The sequence below is a fragment of the Protopterus annectens genome, chromosome 15.part0 (genome assembly GCF_019279795.1).
Source record: "Protopterus annectens isolate FY-2018-M chromosome 15.part0, PAN1.0, whole genome shotgun sequence".
NCBI classification, from domain to species: domain Eukaryota; kingdom Metazoa; phylum Chordata; order Ceratodontiformes; family Protopteridae; genus Protopterus; species Protopterus annectens.
The window spans coordinates 251,009,983-251,033,660 of record NC_056749.1 but is presented as its reverse complement, the minus strand read 5'-3'; the positions used below and the strand labels follow the sequence as shown (position 1 = coordinate 251,033,660).

The window sequence follows — 23,678 nt, the reverse complement described above, 5'->3', positions numbered from 1 at the left end:
TGGTGCATATTTCCACAAAAGAACAAAAGTATGTGAGAGCTAATCATGGGATATGCCAATGACAAATAAAACAGCAACTTTATTTTCAAAAAAGTGAATGAATTTTGAAATGTGAATTACATTTTTGAATTTCTAACTACTTGCTGACTTGAAAACAAATACATGTGTCTCATCTCTGACATCATTAACATTTATAATGTTAATCAGAAAGCTAAACATGACACAGATATTTTGAATCTATTACCATTCTCCATGAGGTATTTACTGTAATGCCAGATAAAAAAGAGGAAAAGCACATAACATTCATCCCCTTGTCATTATTGGTGTTTTAAAACAGATTACCATATATTACACTAGTATTTTTAGCCAATGATAGCCTACATCCTGAATCCTATGACTCATGTTGGTCAATCTTCAGCTAATGGGAGCAGTTTATTTTACATTAGACTAAATCTCTTCTATTTCCAGAATCATGAAACTCTACATATATTCAGTTTCCCATGCTGTACTGTCAAGCATATTTGTCAGATATGTTACACCACCTAGTTTCATGTACATTTTGGTACAGTCTTGACAGAGAGGAACACTGAATATTAGCATCTGTGATTGAGTAGCAAAAATATAACCATGTTAATTTTTCATTTAGAAATTATTTTCATTTAGCTAACTATATGTTTTTCAAGGCCATGTAAAAGAACAAAACAAACAAGACTTAGTCTGATCACCCATGCTCAGCTGTCAGTTGCTTACGTATTATAGCTCATATTACATTAGTCACTTCTCAGTACAGGAATATTTTAAATACTCTCATGATACTGAGTTTTGCATGATCTGTTGTCAGTTCACCAATGAAAAAACACCAAGATAATTACATTACCTGTCAGTGATTGCTCTTTGTTCAAGGTTCATCAGCCCCAGAGTAAGAATTGTTGGGGCTTTGCCCATAGAACTGGTACAGAAGGCCTTGCCCCTAGAATTTTTTTTTCTTTCTGTAACTCTTGCTCTTAAGGCAACAAACTTGATTGCATTCATTATGAGAATGTGTATATGGTTCCCTGTTGAAATATGGACATTCATAATGGCAACACACTGAAAAAAAAAGACTGAACATGCAGCAGAAGAGTGAATATTGAATATCTTCTCCTTTAAACCTGTTTTTGCAGGAGGTAAGCCTTCCTACACCCACCACATGGGGGGCAAGCCCTTCACACTACCAGAATTTGTATATACCAAATTTGGGACCACCATACATTGGAGAAATAGGAATATTCTGAGAAATTGCCATCTCAGACTTGGAATATGGAAGTCCAGTTTTTTTTCCATTCAGTCTCCACATTTTGGGACTCTCTCATGCAGATCCGAATATTACACATGTTTACCTGTGTGTTATCACTGGAGCAGCCATCTTGGGCAATTTAGTTATAATATGTACCAGGCAGTGATCGCTGACATTCTTATGAGCTCTTGTGACTGAGCTGCTGTGATAAGATTTAAATGAACCAAGCAGGTCCAGTAATTCCACAACATTTAACCTGATCAGGATTTTATCTGAAAATCTGAAAATGAAACTTAATTTCCTAATTATTCCTAATTTTAGAACTAATCTGTTAGTCTTCTTCAGAAGTGTAAATATAATGCGTAGAATGATTCAAAGTTTGTTAAGTGTTTAATAAGTAATAATGTTGCCTTTACAGATTAATAACACTTTTTAGTAAGGTCAGAAATAAATTTATTAGCAAATGCTCTTTAAAACATAGAGCCTAAGGTCTGGCTGCTGTTATCTTTTTAATGAAAACTGCATGATCAGCTTACATAAGCATAAAATAAAATTACAAAACTAAGGGCATGATCTCTGACCTGCTGCTTGTTTTACCTTTCAGCTCCCGCTTCTGTCACGAAATTATCTGTCAACAACATGTATAGTACCCATTCCTTAATGGTGAGCTGGCATGGAGCCACAGGAGTCATGGACAGCTATATTGTTGAGCTTATTAATCCCCTGGGAGCTCAGAGGTTAGCCAACAGGACTGAGGCAGCTACAGTGAGACAGTGCAGATTCGAAGGCTTGGTACCAGGTAAAAAGTATCAAATACGAGTCATAACTGTGAGCGCCAGCCTTCTGAGTGATGCAGTACAGGCTGAAGAACGAACAGGTAATTACCCAAAATGAAGTAAAGTGTGTAAATAACTGGATGCATAAATATTTGCTTTTGTATGTGAAAGAGAAAAGATAATACATGTGGAGAAACATATAAAAGCTTCTGCTATTATTTCAACTCTGAAAAAAGAAACATAAGCTTAAAGCTTCACAGTTTTATATGTGCACCCCACAATTTATCTTGTGACCGTTTTATTATAATATTATTTTCTCATGCTCTGTCGCTCACTGCCACTCTCTTCCTCACTCTGAGTCTTTGGCACTGACTTACAAAACATTGTTTTGGGCATACTCTTGACTTGGTATCATGCTTGGTGTGTCAGTTTGTAATCTGGTGTTGGAATCAGCAGCATCCTCTAATCACTACCTGGTACATATTATAACTAAACTGCCCAAGGTGGTTGCCCCCAGTGATGAGCTGGGGGAACCATCTTGGGGAGTTTAGATATAATATTTATCAAGGGGGCTCCCCTAAGTTGCTCTCCCCAGTGATGAGCTGGTGTAATTCAGGAATTTTAACCTTGCTGCCCCTAATTTTTTCCTGCTCTGCTGCAGCAACGTCTTAGATGAGGCAGTGGAGTGCTAACATTCCGCTTACCCAGCCTATAATACAGCCATTACTTACTACCCAAATCAGCCAGTCCACTTAGCTATATAAATCTTGGTTTAGCTAAGAACCTTGGATGAAAGACGGAGTACCACTGGCATCACTCTCAGTTGCTGATGGAAAAGCTTCACTGGGTTACATTATGCCCATTACCAATCAGCAATCAACTAAACATAAGTAGGTAATAATCCTGACCAGGGAGATTCCTGTCATGACTACTTAACTATCAGTGCTGCTCAGGTGGTTGAGAGGTTTAGTTGCCTTCTTTTCCTTGCCACCCACTTTAAGATGAAGAATGTAAACTTGCTGCTCAATTTTTCATGGCTATCATAGCCTCTTTCAGGCCTGGCTTTGTCACCACCATGTCCCAGGAGGTTGTTTATGATCTAGCTGTTCTTACCTATGTTATAGTTTACTCACTTAAATGAATTCATTATCTTAGGTGTAAGCATTCATCTGTCAATATGTGGCATGAACTGTTACTGTCCTGCACTGATTGTTTCTTGTTTTGATGTCTTGACTGTAGTTCTGTAAAAGATCTTCTGGATGTCTGAAGGTAGTAGCCTTTCCATGTAAATTTAAGTTGTTGATGGTTACCTCATGTCTGAAAAGCTCTCCTTGGACTTTGATGACCTGGATAGTTAGTACCCTGGTTCTGACCTTACTTTTGTTTAAGCAAGTCTTTGGAGTTAAATGCATCTCAACATTTTTCTTAAAAAATAGGGAATCTACAATCCTTTTCGGTCTGGATTCCTGACTCAACAGAATACTAAGAGCACCCCTCTCTAGCATACCTCTCAAGTGTAACTCATTATGACTCTTAAAAAGTCCATGTTCTTCAAAGTTCCTCATTGAATTGGTCTGTTACACATTCATTGTCAAAAAATGTAACTGATCTTCATGGAAATAGTACTGGATCATATTAATTCATCAAAATAGCTTTTATTAATAGAAAGTGATGTATTTTAATCATAATGTGAGCTTCCTAGTTGAATTTGTTAGTAAGTGCTCCACATTTTATCCATTTGTTCCACATTGTGAGAGGCAGTGTTCCACATTTTGAAAATGAAAGATTGAGAGCATGCTCACTAGGATTTCTAGTGGAATACTCATGACACAGTGTCAACATTGTTAGATATTGTTTGTAAATCTTGATAGTCCTGAAGCTTCTGACATGGTTAATCATTCCCTCTTACTGGAATGTCCTTCCAGTTACTGCAGTATCACCAGAACTGCTTTGTATTGCTTTTCCTCCTACCTCTCTTGCTGTTCAAGATTGGTCTGTAAAATGAACTCTTCTTTTTGTCTCTGTCCGAAATGTGGTATTTCACAGGTTGCACCTTAGACCCTGCCTTTTCATAGAGTGTTTGCTATCACTGGATGATCTTATCAGAGGTAAAGGTGTGCAGTGCCAGTACAATGCTGATGATGCAAGGTTATGCTTCTCCCTTCCTGACGATTCTGTGTCAGAAATGGACTCCCTAGCAGAGGAATTGGGTTTTGCCTGTAGATGTCCAATTTCTAATTGTCTCACGCTCAGTTCAGCCAAGATGGTTGCCATAGGTATTCACTCTTTTCTCAAAATATTCAGATCTTGAGCCACTAATCCTCTATATTTTATGAGTGATAGGTTTCAGAGATGTAGCTAGCCATTCTGGCTCTCAGTGCCATCCTCCAGATCTGTCAACCCCCCCCCAACTCTGAGGAGCAAAAAAAAAATTCCTTTTCCTTCTTCTAAATCATGTCAGATGTTAAAAAAATATTTCGTTTTAAACTGTAACAAATTTCTTGCTACGATGTAGCAAGCAGCGTCTACAGTTTATTCCACAAATAGAACACTAAATGTTTCAGTGCTACCCACAAATACCAGCAAATAATGCACCACAATGAAGACCAGTTAGCATCTGACAGTTAAGGCCCCTAGTACTTTGCACCGACATTGGCTGCTCCCTTTGCCCTACCCTAGCTACACTACTGATAGGATTGATTCTTTCAACAATAGACTGATATTAAAGCAACAACTATCACCTGTTGTTAGGTTTGCCTGTTACAAACTTTATGTCATATCTTGGATTAAGCATCTTTTATTATTCAATAACTGAGTAATGGTTGTTCAGGGATTGATGTCTTCATGAATGGACTACTGTCAAAGGAAAAACCGTCAAAGACCAATACACGTAAGGTTCAGTTAAGGCACTTTAATTTACTTGCCGCAAGGAGACAAAAACATGCAAATACAAGGATTTGTCTAACTACTAACAGGAAGTATGTTCATTCTTATACTGTTTTACAAGACATGGCCTTCTAAGCTGACGTAATAAACACAACTTTAAGCATTGTACTACAACAGATGTTACTCAGATTTTCTGCTGACATGACTAGATTTGTGAGAAACTTTTCAGAAAAACAACCTGGCCTGGAAAACATATCTACAATGACAAGAAAATACTTCTTATTTTCTCATTTATTCACCTCTATGAAATCCATACAGATAGTATGAAACAGATACGGTGGTGTAGGGAAACTCCCTTGCTTGGGCTTTAACGCCCCTTGTGCATGATGTTTATTACAAACGTGGCATACCGCGCAGAATTTTTTAGAGTAATTTGAGAAGCCATATGTCGTGAACACTTGGTTCACCAGCTGTACCATCCCCCCTGTTGAGACATGGCACTGCCCATGGCTCAACAAAGCTGCATATCTAAACAAGTTAGATGGCTTTCTTTTGAGATATACAGCCCCTTTTCAAGAATTGCTCCTCGTTTTACCCATCTTTGTTTTTCAGCTTTCGTGGTAAGTGTCTGCATTGTTTTTAACATTTCTAAGTCTAAAATCTCATAGGGTTGTAATTCCTCATTCAAAAGAAATGCTTCTGAAGTTGCCTGCTTTGCAGCTGTATCAGCTCTCGCATTACCTTTTGAAATGCTATCCTGTTGTGTTGTAATAATACAAAGTACAGTGCATCAAATTTTGTCTATCAATGTCAAGGGAGGGGAACTTGCTGATAGCTACGTTCATCAACTCTTCGGTCACTGCCCCTGGACCAGTCGTAACCAAGTCCTGGCTGTACCAATAAAACATTTCACCCTCCGATTGCACTGCAAAGGTATCAGTTTGTTGCTGTGCTTCCATACCCTGCATAGTCAGAACTACTGCTATACCAAATAGCTGCATAAGGTCTCTGCCCAAGAGGTTTACTGGGCATTTTGCAGAAACGACAATTTTTCTTTTCTGGGTCAATCCTGAAACAGGATCAGTTATCACAATATTATGGGAGAGGGGCTCCCGATACAGCTGTCCATTAGCTGCTTTCACTAATATGTAATCAGGTGACTCTGAGTTCTCTGGCAGTTTGGAGGGTTGTATCAGGGTCCGTGATGCCCTTGAGTCACACAAGAATCTGACTTCCCTCCCTTCTACCAGGAGTGTAACTTCTGGTTTTGTGTCTGCTAAATAGAGCTCTAAGCTCAATAAAGCCAAATCCAATATTTCATTTTCTTCACTATCCGTGACTTCCTGCACTTCCTCTATTTCTTCTGTCACATTCTCTACTTCCTCTATCACATTCTCATTTGTCCCTTCTCTGCTATCCCCTTCTAGTGATTCCTGACTATCATATAGTCAGTCCTCACCCTCCTTATCTTCCGTGGTTGCCTTCTTGTTTTTCTTGCAATCCCTTGCCAAGTGTCCCTTTTTACTGCATTTAAAACACTCGCCCCTTTTCTTTTGCCCTTCAAAGTCCTCTGATTGTTGATCAGATTGTTTGTTTCCCTAGGCATTTCTCTTGCCCTTTTTTCCAGACTGTACTACATAAACTTCTGCTCCATCCTCTACAGAAAATACTTGGGTATTCTTTTTCTTTTTGCTATTAAAATGCCTTTCGGCATGCCTAGCATATTCAAGTAATGACTGTAACCTGCCTGTACGATGATCTACCATGTGTTTTGTAATAAATCTGCTTATGGATGCAATACTGCCTTTCAAAAAAGCATTCTTTAACTGCTGCTCATATGGGGAATCATGTGTCTGATCTTCAGGAACCTGCATTCCACAGTGGTTATTAAAACATTCTAACAGTCTGGCATAATATCTGTCAACAGTCTCACCTTCTTCTTGGATGCATTGATTAATGCAAGTCCAGTCTGCCCTAGGCTTCCATTTCTCAGAGATTCGGTCTGTAAGACCTTTCACTCTGTTGTCTAACTCTGTGCTGCTGTATGGGAGGGGCTTAAATGCAGCATCACGGGGATTCCAGTCACCACTAATCATGTGCCAATCTGGCCCCACAATTTGTCTGACTACTTTTTCTACCTCTTCTCTGTTTAAATTATAACTTAGCCTCATTCCTTGCAAATCTTCTAAGAACTTTCTAAAATTAACCTTTGGATGGGGAATTCCCTCAGTGGCTTTCCAGATGTCTTCCGGAGTCCAGGGTCTATACACTAGAATAGTTGGGTCCTGAACTTCTTGTCCTGCCTGCGGATTAGGCAGTTTTATAAGTGGGCATATTTGTTCCTCACTCATAGATTGTGAATTTCTACCCATTTGATATAACTCAATGTCCCCTTTTGAGTTTCCTGCCCGTGTTAGAGACCTGGTCTCGATGGGATCTCTAACAAACGGTTTGGCTTTTGTAGCGTCTCTACTTACAGTGACAGTAGGATATCGCGGGGGTGGACTAACTTGTTCACTTGCCTCATATTCCGGTAAGGGAGGCAGAGGGGCTGATGCTATTAGTAAATTATTGTCCTCTTTATCTAAAAACATTGCTTTTGAATTATTATTCTTTTGTTCCCTTCAGTTTACTTCCTCAATCCACCTGTGTGCCTGAGGAATTTCTAACTGAAGTTGCTTTTTTACCCGACCTTTAGAATCAGTTTTAAGCTGTTTGACAAGTTTGACAAGCGAGGATTTTTCTAGTTTACCATCAAATTCATACTTATTAACCCATTTTGAATAATATTTAATATTATCAGCAGGCTGTGACTGCATGTATTTTGCATCTTTGGTTAACGACGGATTTTGGGACCTTTTTGTACAATTGTTACCCATTTTGTTCTACCCTTTTAATCATTACGTAACACCTAATTTTTACATGGTACCACGGATTTTTTATAGTCTCTTCAGAATGACTGCCTACCTGCTCTGTTTCCGTGATCTATGACAAGACAGTAATCTTTCTGTCCCTGACTTCTAAACAAAGTCTCTAACAAAACAAATACAAATCTAGTCCCTGATCTAAAACAGAAAAAAGAAGGTAGATTCACCTTATCTGAGCCTTTGTGATTGATCACCTGGTTCGAGTAAACCCGTCCTTCAGTTGCAGATCAGAAAGTGGCTGGCTTCTTTTGTACGACAATTGAGCCAGAGGGCTTTTCAAGTAAGAAGAACCAATGTGGTTTCTTCCCCATATGGTTTTAAGCCACCTGGCCTGTCTGATCCGAGGCGAAGTGAGGGTTTCCGGTCCGGAGGACCAATCTGTCAAAGGTAAAAACTTCAAAGACCAATACACGTAAGGTTCAATTAAGGCACTTTAATTTACTTGCCACAAGGAGACAAAAACATGCAAATACAAGGATTTCTCTAACTACTAACAGGAAGTATGTTCATTCTTATACTGTTTTACAAGACATGGCCTTCTAAGCTGACATAATCAAACACAACGTTAAGCATTGTACTACAACAGATGTTACTCAGATTTTCTGCTGACATGACTAGATTTGTGAGAAACTTTTCAGAAAAACAACCTGGCCTTGATGACCAGTAATCCGTTTACAAGCTTCTATTGTACAGTGTTACATTTCAAGGTACTCTTCTAATACAGATACAAGCAAATGCTGATTGCAGGTCATATTTTCAAGCAGGCTTTGTCCTAATTATCTTTTACTTCTACAGCTGTGTATTTTCTCATAGCACAAGCGGAACTCCTTGTCTAGGTTTCATACACGTAGTATTGTTCTATTCATTATTTTCCTAACGCAAGCAGAAATCATCTGCTTCTCAGTAAATTTCCAAGGCACAAGCAAGATTTTAGCTAACAATACAAGGTCAGAAAGCAACTGCAGTTTGTACAGATTTATGCAGTATGAAATAGAATAAATGTGTTAACCCTTTTTTAAGCTCTAAATGCACTAAGCATATTACTAACACACACATATTTTTCTGACATTTCCCCCCTATTAATACTTTTATTCTACTTTCAAAATAAGCATAAACAGTTCATTTTCTTCTCTTAACCTCTTCCACTCAGGATTTGCAGTTAAGAGAGTCATTCAGTTTAAACTTATGAAAGCATTTTTAATCTTTAACAGTTCTTCAAACTCAGTACTTTGATATAAGGTTTCAGAAACTGACATCTATAAAGTCTTTAATCAGTCTTTTCATGCAAGGGATACCACAACAAACACATACTCCCAGTAGGAGCATACCTACACAAATGGCAATCAGGATGTTCATTAGGATTATACCCCCCCCCAAACCATTTCTGGAAAAAGTCCATCAGTGGGTTTGGGCCTGCTTTGGTCATGACCAACACTTGCTGAATTACCTCAAGATGATTGTCTATCTTGTGTTTATGGTCAGGAATATACCAACAACATTCTTCTTGGATTAAAGCGCACATACCACTTCTCGCCGCTAGGGTGAAGTCGAGAGCCATGCGGTTTTGGAGCACTACAGTTCTCATAGCATTCAATTCATCAGTCACCAATTTGAGAGCAGAAAAAGTTGCATTGCTCATTACTTCGAGAAGTTTTGACAGTTTTCTCAGCTCCCAAATCGATTTCACTGCTCCATATGCTGGTAATATGCCTGCCCACGATATAACGCTATCACTCAAGTCCATATGTGTCAGCTCTTTGCCCAGGGAATGATGGTCTTTTCAACATGCATCGATTTGTCCCACCGGATTCACGGGTTTCTTGATGACCTCTCGGACATTCCGAATTTTTCCTCGAGACAAAACTGCAGTGTGCCGTATGGCCGGAACCAGGTAACCCAAAAAACAACAGCCAGACCAATTCTTAGGTAACCATTTGTATGCTTTTCTGCCACACACAAAATAACAGTCCTCTACTTTAGTAGTAACCTTGCTATGAATATACACTCGCCCTGCATGAAACATTTTTCTATCAATTATAGACAGTTGTTTATAAAAAACGGAATCATGTTTTACTTCATCAATTGTTTTGTGCATCAATCCAATAAATGAATCATAGTTTGTATTACAATAAAGATCTATTTTGTTACCTTTAGTATAACATCTATAAGGAACAGTCACATTGCAATTGCTCCAACCCACTTGAACAGTATCATTTTTATAAAAACACACAGTTCCCTTTTGTGGAACAGACAAGTGCAATGCTATTTTATCTTGTGCTGTAATGGTTGAGGTATCATAAATCAAGTTCTCCCAGGTCTCATTGACCCCTAGGGGGACCGTAGTCATTAATAACCCCCCGTATGCTGTTGGCAAAGCTGTGCAAATCCAGCAATTCGAAACATTGAAAGTCTCAGCATACACATATTTAATTGCCTGGTAAGTGTTAAAGTTTGGATGCCAGTCTATGAGTAATGCTTCATGTTTATTCAGTTAAGTCTGTGTGGCTGGGAAAAGAAAAGGCCATAACAAAAAGATTATTGTCACTAGTACAGTTAACAGGATGATTATGCAATACTTCTGAGGAAAGGGTTGTTCTGCATTCCTGTTTCTTCTGGATTCTATCATTTTTACTCTTGGCATGTAACAAGATTTTTGTCCAGTTCAAAGTTTTTAACTAATTTACAGTGCATCAGATGGACCCAGGAGGCACGCTCAGCTATTTTGACTGCAGTGGGTGTTGACAAAAGCACTTGATATGGACCTTCCCACTTTGGAGATGTCCAATTCTTCTTCTTAACTACCTTCAGCCAGATCCACGTTCCAGGGGGCACTGCCACTTCTGACAGTCTGGTTCGTTCTTTATCTGAAACAGAATTTAACTGCAATAAATGTTTAGAATTTAACAAATTACACATATACTCTGCTAATGTACTGTCAGCTTCCTGGTCTGCGGGCATGAGAGATTTCCACTGAGGTATATAATAAGCCCTTCCAAAGAGCTTTTCGAAAGGAGTCAATCCTTTTGCATTCGGAACAGTTCTCATGCTCAACAGTGCCAGGGGCAGACAGTACACCCAATTTCTCTGTGTTTCTGATATTAACTTCCTTAACTTACTTTTTAAAATCCCATTATGCCTCTCTACTAGCCCTGCAGATTGTGGGTGATATGCACAATGGTTTTTTAAAGAAATTCCAAAATGTTTACTTAGCTGTTGTATGGTCTGGTTCACGAAGTGTGTGCCATTGTCACTGTAGATCCTTTCTGGAATGCTGAATCTAGGGATGATTTCTTTAACAAGAACTTTGGCCACCATTGTAGCATCTGGATTTTTAGTCGGAAAGGCTTCCACCCATCTGGAAAACATATCTACAATGACAAGACAATTCTTCTTATTTTCACATTTATTCAACTCTATGAAATCCATACAGATAGTATGAAACAGATATGGTGGTGTAGGGAAACTCCCTTGCTTGGGCTTTAACGCCCCTTGTGCATGATGTTTATTACAAACGTGGCATACCACGCAGAATTCTTTACAGTAATTTGAGAAGCCGTATGTCGTGAACACTTGGTTCACCAGCTGTACCATCCCCCCTGTTGAGATATGGCACTGCCCATGGCTCAACAAAGCTGCATATCTAAACAAGTTAGATGGCAATATCGGTTTCCTTTCTTTCAAGATGTACAGCCCCTTTTCAAGAATTGCTCCTCGTTTTACCCATCTTTGTTTTTCAGCTTTCGTGGTAAGTGTCTGCATTGTTTTTAACATTTCTAAGTCTAAAATCTCAGAGGGTTGTAATTCCTCATTCAAAAGAAATGCTTCTGAAGCTGCCTGCTTTGCAGCTGTATCAGTTCTCACATTACCTTTTGAAATCCTATCCTGTTGCTTGGTATGAGCTATGCATTTACAAATAGCTACTTTCTGAGGTAACTGAATAGATTCTAAAAGATCTAAAATAAACTGTGCATGATTGATCGGTTTGCCAGTAGATGTTATCATTCCTCGATTTTTCCACTGTCTCGCAAAAACATGTACAGTAGAAAAAGCATACTGGCTGTCAGTAAAAATGTTCACACATTTACCGTTTGCTAAGGTACATACCCGTGTCAAGGCAATCAATTCTGCTGCCTGTGCAGATAAACTGTGTGGTAAAGATTTCGCTTCTATAATGTCTGTGTCAGAAACTACTGCATATCCCACTAGGTTCTGTCCTGTAGGACCCCTTTTGCATGAGCCATCCACGTAGTATGTCACCTCAGCATCATCCAAGGGAACATCCGTAAGATCTTTTCTAGGCAGTGGCTTTTGCTCAATCACCTGCTGGCAGCTGTGTGGTGTGCCATCTGCAGGGGTTGGGAGCAAGGTAGAAGGGTTCAAAGTCATACATCGTTCAATTGTCATATGAGGTTGGCTCAACAATATAGTCATACAGAAAAGATGCCTAGCAGGGGAAAGATATGCTACCTTCTCTTGCAGTAAAATAATCGTGACTGCATGAGGCACTCTCAATGTGAGAGGGTGGAACAACACTACTGAGGCCAAAGCCTGTACTGCCATTGCAGCTGCAACTACTGCTTGTACACAGTGAGGTAAAGGCCGTGCCATTGGGTCCACTTGTGATGAATAATAAGCAATAGGGTGTTGCTTGTCCCCATGCTGCTGTGTTAACACTGATGTCATATAACCTTGCTTACAATCTACAGTTTGAAAAAAACGTTTATGATAGTTTGGTAATCCCAAAACTAATGAGGACGCTATTAACTGTTTCAGTTTGCAGAAAGCAGATTCTGCTTCTGGTGTCCATTGTAACAAATCCTGTGCTGCCATAGGCTTTTTATAAATCAGGTTAGTCAGCGGTGCAGATTCCAAGGCATAGTTTGGAATCCAGCTCCGACAAAAATTAGTCGTACCCAGGAAGGACATCATTTCCTTCTTGGTAGTGGGTTTTGGTGCTTGCAAAATCACTATTTTTCTGTCCTCATCTAATGTCCTACCCTTGATATTACATATCCTAGGTATTTAACTTGTTTTTTCCAAAGCTGCAGTTTATTTTTGTTTACTTTATGTCCTTCAGTGGCTAAAAATTGTAATAGCACTATGGTATCGTCTTCACAATCTTGCTGGTTGGGGGCCACCAGCAGGATATCATCAACATAAAGCAAAATCTGACTACCTCTTGGTGGGGTAAATCCCGCCAAGTTGCTTACCATTTCTTGTGAGAATATTGTTGGACTTTCACAATACCCCTGTGGTAGTTGCGTATATGTATACCTTTTCCCCTGAAATGTGAATGCAAACCAATACTGGCTGTCTGGGTGTATCAGTATTGAAAAGAACGCATTGCTGATATCTACCACAGAAAAATATTTCTGTTGAGGTTTTAAATCATTCAACAGGGTGTGTGGATCTGGCACCGTAGGTGCCCTTGGTATTACTGCATCATTTACAGCTTGTAAATCTTGGACCATACGCCACTCCCCATTCGCTTTCTTCACAGGAAATAAGGGTGTGTTACATGGTGAATCAGGAGATTCCACCAGCACCTCTTCCTTAAGTAAAGCAGCTATAATAGGTCTGATTCCTACCTCTGCATCTTTTCTTAAGGGATACTGTCTTTTTTGTGGTCTAAATGCTGACTTTGGCATAATAGTAACTGGTCCCGCTGTATGAATAAGTCCTACATCTGATTTTCCTGTTGACGAGAGAGTCTCTTGTATATTCTGTAAGGCATTCTCTTCCTCCTTCAATAGGAGTGCTAATCAGCTGTCCTTGCTAGACTGCAAGTGTACAGCTGGGCGGGTCTGAGTTATCCAATTCAACTTCTGCATTTGTATTCCCTGTTCTGACAGTTCTAACTCTGTCTGTTTCTCCCATCTCGTCACTTTTTCTCCCAAGTCTCCCCATTTCACATTTTTGTCCTTAGTTAAGCTAACATGTGGTAATCAATTAGATTTATAAAGTGCAAAGAGTTCCTGGGGCAATGAACAGCTGATTACACTGTTCCCTTCTGTGTCCCACTACAGATTACGTAATATCAATCTGTTTGCATGATTTCTAAACAATTCTTGCTCATATTCCTTATTAGGTCTTGGTGTGTTATAATAATGCAGAGTACAGTGCATCAAATGTTGTCTATCAATGTCAAGGGAGGGGAACTTGCTGATGGCTACGTTCATCAACTCTTCGGTCACTGCCCCTGGACCAGTCGTAACCAAGTCCTGGCTGTACCAATGAAACATTTCATCCTCCGATTGCACTGCAAAGGTATCAGTTTGTCGCTGTGTTTCCATACTCTGCATAGTCAGAACTACTGCTATACCAAATAGCTCCATAAGGTCTCTGCCCAAGAGGTTTACTGGGCATTTTGCCGAAACAACAATTTTGCTTTTCTGGGTCAATCCTGAAACAGGATCAGTTATCACAATATTATGGGAGAGGGGCTCCCGATACAGCTGTCCATTAGCTGCTTTCACTAATATGTAATCAGGTGACTCTGAGTTCTCTGTCAGTTTGGAGGGATGTATCAGGGTCCGTGATGCCCCTGAGTCACACAAGAATCTGACTTCCCTCCCTTCTACCAAGAGTGTAACTTCTGGTTTTGTGTCTGCTAAATAGAGCTCTAAGCTCAATAAAGTCAAATCCAATATTTCATTTTCTTCACTATCTGTGACTTCCTGCACTTCCTCTATTTCTTCTGTCACATTCTCTACTTCCTCTATCACATTCTCATTTGTCCCTTCTCTGCTATCCCCTTCTAGTGATTCCTGACTATCATATAGTCAGTCCTCACCCTCCTTTTCTTCTGTGGTTGCCTTCTTGTTTTTCTTGCAATCCCTTGCCAAGTGTCCCTTTTTACCGCATTTAAAACACTCACCCCTTTTCTTTCGCCCTTCAAAGTCCTCTGATTGTTGATCAGATTGTTTGTTTCCCTGGGCATTTCTCTTGCCCTTTTTCCTGGACTGTACTACATAAACTTCTGCTCCATCCTCTACAGAAAATACTTAGGTATTCTTTTTCTTTTTGCTATTAAAATGCCTTTCGGCATGCCTAGCATATTCAAGTAATGACTGTAACCTGCCTGTACGATGATCTACCATGTGTTTTGTAATAAAACTGCTTATGGATGCAATACTGCCTTTCAAAAAAGCATTTTTTAACTGCTGCTCATATGGGGAATCATGTGTCTGATCTTCAAGAACCTGCATTCCACAGTGGTTGTTGAAACATTCTAACAGTCGGGCATAATATCTGTCAACAGTCTCACCTTCTTGTTGGATGCATTGATTAATGCAAGTCCAGTCTGCCCTAGGCTTCCATTTCTCAGAGATTTGGTCTGTAAGACCTTTCACTCTGTTGTCTAACTCTGCGCTGCTATATGGGAGGGGCTTAAACGCAGCATCACGGGGATTCCAGTCACCACTTATCATGTGCCAATCTGGCCCTACAATTTGTCTGACTACTTTTTCTACCTCTTCTCCGTTTAAATTATAACTTAGCCTCATTCCTTGCAAATCTTTTAAGAACTTTCTAAAATTAACCTTTGGATGGGGAATTCCCTCAGTGGCTTTCCGGATGTCTTCCGGAGTCCAGGGTCTGTACACTAGAATAGTTGGGTCCTGACCTTCTTGTCCTGCCTGCAGATTAGGCACTTCTATAAGTGGGCATATTTCTTCCTCACTCATAGATTGTGAATTTCTACCCATTTGATATAACTCAATGTCCCCTTTTGAGTTTCCTGCCCATGTTCGAGACCTGGTCTCGACGGGATCTCTAACAAACAGTTTCGCTTTTGTAACGTCTCTACTTACAGTGACAGTAGGATATCTCGGGGCTGGACTAACTTGTTCACTTACCTCATATTCCGGTAAGGGAGGCAGAGGGGCTGATGCTATTACTAAATTATTGTCCTCTTTATCTAAAAACATTGCTTTAGAATTATTATTCTTTTGTTCCCTTCGGTTTACTTCCTCAATCCACCTGTGTGCCTGAGGAATTTCTAATTGACGTTGCTTTTTTACCCGACCTTTAGAATCGGTTTTAAGCTTTTTGATAAGTTTGACAAGCGAGGATTTTTCTAGTTTACCATCAAATTCATACTTATTAACTCATTTTGAATAATATTTAATATTATCAGCAGGCTGTGACTGCATGTATTTTGCGACTTTGGTTAACGACGCATTTTGGGACCTTTTTGTACAATTGTTACCCATTTTGTTCTACCCTTTTAATCGTTACGTAACACCTTATTTTTATGTGGTGCCACGGATTTTTTATAGTCTCTTCAGAATGACTGCCTACCTGCTCTGTTTCCCTGATCTATGACAAGACAGTAATCTTTCTGTCCCTGACTTATAAACAAAGTCTCTAACAGAGCAAATACAAATCTAGTCCGTGATCTAAAACAGAAAAAAGAAGGTAGATTCACCTTATCTGAGCCTTTGTGATTGATCACCTGGTTCGAGTAAACCCGTCCTTCAGTTGCAGATCAGAAAGTGGCTGGCCTCTTTTGTACGACAATTAAGTCGGTGGGCTTTTCAAGTAAGAAGAACCGATGTGGTTTCTTTCCCGTATGGTTTCAAGCCACCTGGCCTGTCTGATCCGAGGTGAAGTGAGGGTTTCTGGTCCGGAGGACCAATCTGTCAAAGGAAAAAAACTTCAAAGATCAATACACGTAAGGTTCAGTTAAGGCACTTTAATTTACTTGCCGCAAGGAGACAAAAACATGCAAATACAAGGATTTGTCTAACTATAAACAGGAAGTATGTTCATTCTTATACTGTTTTACAAGACACGGCCTTCTAAGCTAACGTTATCAAACACAACTTTAAGCATTGTACAACAACAGATGTTACTCAGATTTTCTGCTGACATGACTAGATTTGTGAGAAACTTTTCAGAAAAACAACCTGGCATTGATGACCAGTAATCCGTTTACAAGCTTCTATTGTACAGTGTTACATTTCAAGGTACTCTTCTAATACAGATACAAGCAAATGCTGATTGCAGTTCATATTTTCAAGCAGGCTTTGTCCTAATTATCTGTTACTTCTACAGCTGTGTATTTTCTCATAGCACAAGTGGAACTCCTTGTCTAGGTTTCATACAAGTAGTATTGTTCTATTCATTATTTTCCTAACGCAAGCAGAAATCATCTGCTTCTCAGTAAATTTTCAAGACACAAGCAATATTTTAGCTAACGATACAAGGTCAGAAAGCAACTGCAGTTTGTACAGATTTATGCAGTATGAAATAGAATAAATGTGTTAACCCTTTTTTAATCTCTAAATGCACTAAGCATATTACTAATACACACATTAATACATATTTTTTGACAACTACTGATACTTGCTTTACTTTGATCTTCTAGAGCATGAACTGGACCATTCCTATCTAGTTCAAAACTCTGTTTGCTGTCTCATCATCAGTGTATCATGCCCACTGTATTATAACACATCATTACCACTGTACCAGTCCTGCATACACTCCACAGACTGTGAGTACGGTCACATGTTACACAAGGTTTATTTAACCCTACTTGGCATGGATACCACCTATCTTAAGGAGTTGCTAATTCCTCCTTCCTTGGTACACCTTTTGTGCTGTGCTTCTAAAGGACTGTGTATGGTTTCAAGGATGCAACTCAAATCCTCTAGGATTTGATATTTCAAGCCTTACCAACTCAAGGGTTTTAGGATGATGCCCTGGCAGTTAGCAATTTGAAAGACCCCCCCAAAAAATAAAAAAAGTTTTTCTTCTACCTATGATTAGTTCTATTCTTTATATATTTATTTCAACCAATTTATCTTTTGAATCAGGACTTGTACCCCTGCATAACTTATAAGCAGGCTAATAGAACTTGAGTCAATGGTGAGCTAAAAGTGATAACACATAATTTTCTGTGACAGCTGCAGAGTCACTTAATGCAAATGAGGATCAAAAGAGAAAAATAAGCTCCTACAGGCATAAAAAAGCCTGATGGATTTTCTTTTTTGAAAAGATCACCAAAGCAATGGATGAAGGCAAAATGGTACACACCTCATAACTCAACCTGGCCAAAGCTTTTGACACAAGTCCCACTCAGGCATAGTAGAAAACCTAAACAAACTGAGAATAAACAACTGTGTCACCTCTTGGATTGCAAACTGGCTCATAGATTGGATGAAGATGATCAAAATGTGGGTACTTACCTCCACAAAGAGACCAATGCCAGTGGAATCCCCCAGGGTTCAGTGCTGAGCCCTCTCCTATTTGTCATCTATTTTTCTGAAACAAAAGCCATTACCAAAGGACTCTAGCTGGCTAAGTTTGTAGATGACTGCAAACTAGGAGCGGTCATTGAATCCCCAAATGACTTTGGCATCTTGCAGGAAGGTTTGTCCCAACTAAATAGCTACTACCATAATCATGGGCTGAAAGTAAAAGCCAACAAATGCATTACTGTATCTTTTGCCTCTAAGAGTTGACCCAAATATTTGGAATTTGGGAGCTTATGTGGACAGAGATTTAACCTTTGACCGACATATGTCCATTGTTGTAAGAAAGCCCTTCTATATTGTACAGCTTATAAACAAATAGATGGTGTCTAGATGTTGGAATGTCATTATTCCCCCTTTACTCAGCCATCATTAGGTCAGTCATTAAATATAATGCCCCCTTTGGCATGCATCTGTCCAGACACATACAACAACTGGAATGCCCATGGAGATACCTTACTAAAAGGATACAGAGCAAAAACAATATATCTTACATGAACCGACTTAAAGCCCTGTCACTGTACACTGTATCCTGCAGACTTCTAAAAAGTGATCTGTGTCTGGCATACAAGGTATCCTCTGAACCATTACTGATGGCTTTATGGCATGTTTGCAAGTCAAATAGCATCAGAAATACTCAGCCTAGCTATCTAAACCTCTTCTGCAATATCAACAAAATGGTTTGGAGGGACAAGTACATCTCACAGAGGATAACTCTACTCTGGAACAGACTCCCCTGCCACATAAAACAAAGTTCATCCGTGTCCATATTCAAGTACAACTTAGATCTATGCATGGGAAACAGAAAATTTTCCCCAGGGCTGCCATCTACACTAATAATAGACATAGGCAGCTCCTAAATGCTTTATCTCATGCATGGGTCTCCTCAAATTATCTATGCTATGATCCTGGTTATTCTCATTAGGGGTAATATATAATTATCGACCATGGGATGGATAAGGCCAATCAATAACCAAGTGGGATAGGTTATTTTGAGCACAAAAAGTGAAACTGGCCAGGCTTAAAATGGCCTGCAAGTGCAGCTAGCCTAGTACTTACCAATGAACTATAAAATAAAGAAGAAAATTATAAAGCAGAATGTGTAATGTCTGTAGAAACTTGTTTAAAATGCAAATAACTTTTATAGTAAATAATCCAGTTGTTCAGAAATGGTTCACCTCTGCATACATACATATATACATAGTTAGACTTGCATATGTCATATTGATACACCTTAGTTGTTTTTATCTGTGTGTGTATCTCTGTTGCTGATAAGTATCCTTTCCCTGAAGCAGTTATTGTCAAAGGCCCCTTAGGATAATTAGCATTTTGTGCTTCCTACAGCCATAATCAATATGGCCAAGCCTTGTCTAGATATTTTTTCACTTTTCTCAGCACCTTTAACTGAAACCAGACAGCTGTGATGATTCCTGTAGCCTTGCCAGAATCACCACATCATGGTGATGAATGCTGAAAAGTAAATGCCATCTATGGATTATATCTGGAAATATTAACTTGGAAAATAGTAAGATCTAGACATTGTCTTCCCCTATATAAAATGCATGTTGTCCTGTCTCTCTCATGTCTTATATATTCAACCACATTCACACCTGGACTCCTCCCCAGTGGCTAATCAGCTCAATCACAAAAATAAGGGCATGCAATGTCTTCCCCTGTGGGGTTGCACATTCCTATATATGTCCATAAGGTTATCATGTGACTGTGGCTTGGTATCTCTCCCTCTCTCTCTGTCTCTCTCTCTCTCTCTCTCTCTCTCTCTGCTTCTCTCTCTCTCTTTCAAAGGAGTTGGCACTATGGTGAGATAGGCTACTTCACTCCCCTACAAAGGGTGAGCCAGTATTTATCATTCATTCCTTTCCTCTATGTCACTTAACTGATCCAGTAGCCTAGCTGCTAACTGACAGCAGGTCATTAATTCCAGCTATGCCTTGGAAACAGGATATTTAATTATTTCATATTTATTTATTCATTTGTTTATCGGTTGCACCAACATATTTACGCACACATAGATATACAAACAGGTTTGCGTGTGTGTGTGTGTGTGTGTGCGTGTGTGTGTGTGTGTGTGTGTGTGTGTGTGTGTGTGTGTGTCTGTGTATATACTGATCATATTGATGGGCATTCATGTAGGAAGTAATTTATTTCTGTCTTCATCTACCATTCCAACTGATCATCAGCTGTTCGATCTTGGTCCTATTGCCATCAGCTGCCCTAGGTCCTGTTGAATCAGCTGCTCAATATTGGTGCTATTGACATCAGCTGCCTCTGGTCCTGTTGCCATCAGCTGCTCGATCTTGGTGCTATTGCACCTAACTTTGGAATTACCAGTATTATCTCTGGAGCTGGGAGTACCACAGCCATTGGTGGATTGGAAAGGGAAATGTGAAACATGGAGTGGAGCAACCTGGCATTATTTAAAGCACTGTCATTGTACATCAGGGATTATGTTATTCTCTCCCGGGGGGGGGTCTGCTTGAAATGCCACACATGACTACACATAACATCAGTTAACTCCTGCTCACCCCATTATGCTGAATTCAATAGGTATCTGCCATGCATTTACAGCACCACCCATCACTGGGAGAGTACTGTATCACCAGCAAAAACACCAACCTACCACTAACCAACCTCAGGATTTATGGACTGCTGTCAGTGCTCCATCTTTATATTATATATATATATATATATATATATATATATATATATATTTTTTTTTTTTTTTAGTTTTATATTTTTATATATTTAAATTTTTTATATATTTTATATTTATATATATATATGTTTTATATATATATACATATATATATATATGTTTTTTATATATATTTTTACACATATATATTTATTTATATATTTTTTATATATTTTTACATATACATATTTTTATATAATATATAAACACTATAATAACACAACAATATAAAATACATATTTTTATAGGTAGGGGAACAGACAAGTATTTATTTAATTATTTACTTAACATCAGTTTTAATACGTATTTTATGTACTTTTGTGTGTTTTTGTGTGTTTTTTATGTATTTATGTATTTATATACTATTATACAAGGGTCAATTAGGAAGTTTTAAAAGTATGAAATATCATTGTCCTTCAAGTATTGTAACCATACATGTTTATAGAAGTAAAACAAAAAATTGATTCTGTTTCACCACTGGCATGCTGCCTTAAATCTTGTATTTTGTTCATTAAACAATTGAATAATTGATATGTTAATGGCCAGCCAATGAAATTGTAACTGTTATTATACAAAAGAAATGGTGAACATGTTATTGGTGATTCTGATGAGGTCTCCGGAAGGAGATGAAAGCGCTTAATCTGATTATTTTTATGTTTATGTTTTTGTCTAAGTTGCACTATTAAATTCTTTGAATATTGAATTTTCGACATGGTTTGTTTATGAAACTAAGGACCTACTAGAGGGAAGACAGCCTTTATTGTACCGGAGCTAAACTGATTTGAGTATTTGGTGCCTTTGGTTCTTTTTGGATTACTGATATATATATATATATATATATATATATATATATATATATATATATATATATATATATATACATATATATATATATATATATATATATATATATATATATATAGATGTGTATGTGTGTGTGCGTGTGTGCATCTTAGTATGGCAGCCTCGGTGGTGCAGCGGTTAGTGTTGTCGCCTCACAACGAGAGGTTCTTCGGTTCACTTCTCAGCCAGTGCACCTTCTGTGTGGAATATGCATGTCCTCAATGTGGTTAAGTGAGTTCTAAAGACATGCAGGTAGGTGTGTGTGTGTGTGTGTGTGTGTGTGTGTGTGTGTGCGTATACCTTCTGTGAAGGTTGAGTGCCAAGCTGGCAACCTGACACTGTAAAAACCCCAATATCAGTCAGTATGTGGACCATTGGAGAAGCTGAAAGACATTGCTATACATTGCTATACATACAAATATATATATATATATATATATATATATATATATATATATATATATAGTATGTCTTTGTGGTATGTTTTGATTTATGGCACAATATAGGCAGCTAATGATTTGGAGTATAAAATTTGGTGAAATTACTAAAATATGCAAAACAACTAAAACAAAAACATTGGAATAATAGTTCAGTTTCATAAATTAATTGAAATTCTCATTTCAAATCTAAAATATGTGTTTACTTAAATTAAAAACATTTTTGATCTGGTAACTGGTGAAGTTAAAAAAAAGATAGTGAACATATCAGTCAATGTAATCATATAATTGTTTGCTATTTTAGTTCCTGCAGCTGTCACTGGTCTGAAAGTCACACGGAACAGTACCGATAGCTTAACGTATAACTGGAACAGCTCAGAAGGAGAATTTGACCAGTATGACATCATTCTTTATAATCCTGACAGAACTCTTCAGGACAAGCAGTTGGCCAGACCAAACTGCTTAGAATATATTGCCAGAGGACTAGTACCAGGGAGGCTGTACAAAATTGTTATTGTCACACAGAGTGGAGAGCTGACAAATGAGTCCTCAATGTGGAGCAGGACAGGTATGTTTTGATATTAATAAAGCAGACTTTTTCACAAGAATTCAGTTACCTAAACACATATCCTTTATCTGAGTGAGAATTGTGTTTTTTTTATTTTGCATTCGACTTATGTAAAAAAATCGCATGATCCTTTGTCCAGAAAGATTAGAACTGAAGTTCATCTGGTTACATATTTAAACTTTAAATATACGTTCACCAGCATCCATTTTGACATTTGTATCTGCCAGCCAAATACTGAATAAAAAGAATGAAACAGCAACAGAGAAAGCTAATATTTATTTGGTGTGCTAACTGCAGAAAACCTGAATCATGCATTGTACAGGAAGAGTATGATGATTTGTTTGGAATTCTTTTTCAGAAGTATTAATGTTTGCCTCAGTCCATGATCATTCATTTTCTACAAGCACTCAGGAAGGTAACTGGGACACCGATTCTCTGTTTAATAAAATCTTAAGGTTTGCTCTACTTACACCATGGATGAAGAAACACTCAAATGTGCTTAAGAGCACAGAGAGTCAACTGATTATTTGTCATTTAACAAGGTTACTCCTCTACACTTTTAGCTAGATTAATAGATCACACCATTATAGTCTAGACTTTTGCAATAACAATGCCAAAAACATCATCTACCAACGAATATATAACTGTGTCATTCACTTCCTCTCCTCCCTTGGCCTTACTGTTCAGGATACCTATCTTTGGAGTCTTTTAGCAAAAGTTAGTCAATCACATAAAAATCAGAAACAGGTGAAATTGTTACCCATGTATCTTTCCCTTTGTTCCCACATTTCTGTGTCCATCAACTTGCAATGCCTGCTTTCTGATTATATTCTGCCTTCATTTAAGAATTAAGGCAACTAAAGCATGTGTTGATATCTAACTACAGTTAGCAACTACTGAAAGGGCCACATTTGTGTGCAGCCATTGATATATATATATATATATATATATATATATATACATACACACACACACACACACACACACACACACACA

General features: G+C 38.4%; 1 protein-coding gene across 3 annotated transcripts in view; it reads left to right on the top strand.

The window, feature by feature from the left end:
* Positions 1–23,678, top strand: part of PTPRB (protein tyrosine phosphatase receptor type B) — a 796,390-nt gene that overhangs the window by 638,251 nt on the left and 134,461 nt on the right. For all 3 annotated transcript variants that reach the window (XM_044057004.1, XM_044057003.1, XM_044057005.1), the window contains 2 exons: positions 1,881–2,153; positions 22,419–22,682. In XM_044057004.1, coding sequence (XP_043912939.1) covers positions 1,881–2,153; positions 22,419–22,682 — 537 coding nt within the window. The remainder of the gene's footprint in view (positions 1–1,880; positions 2,154–22,418; positions 22,683–23,678) is intronic.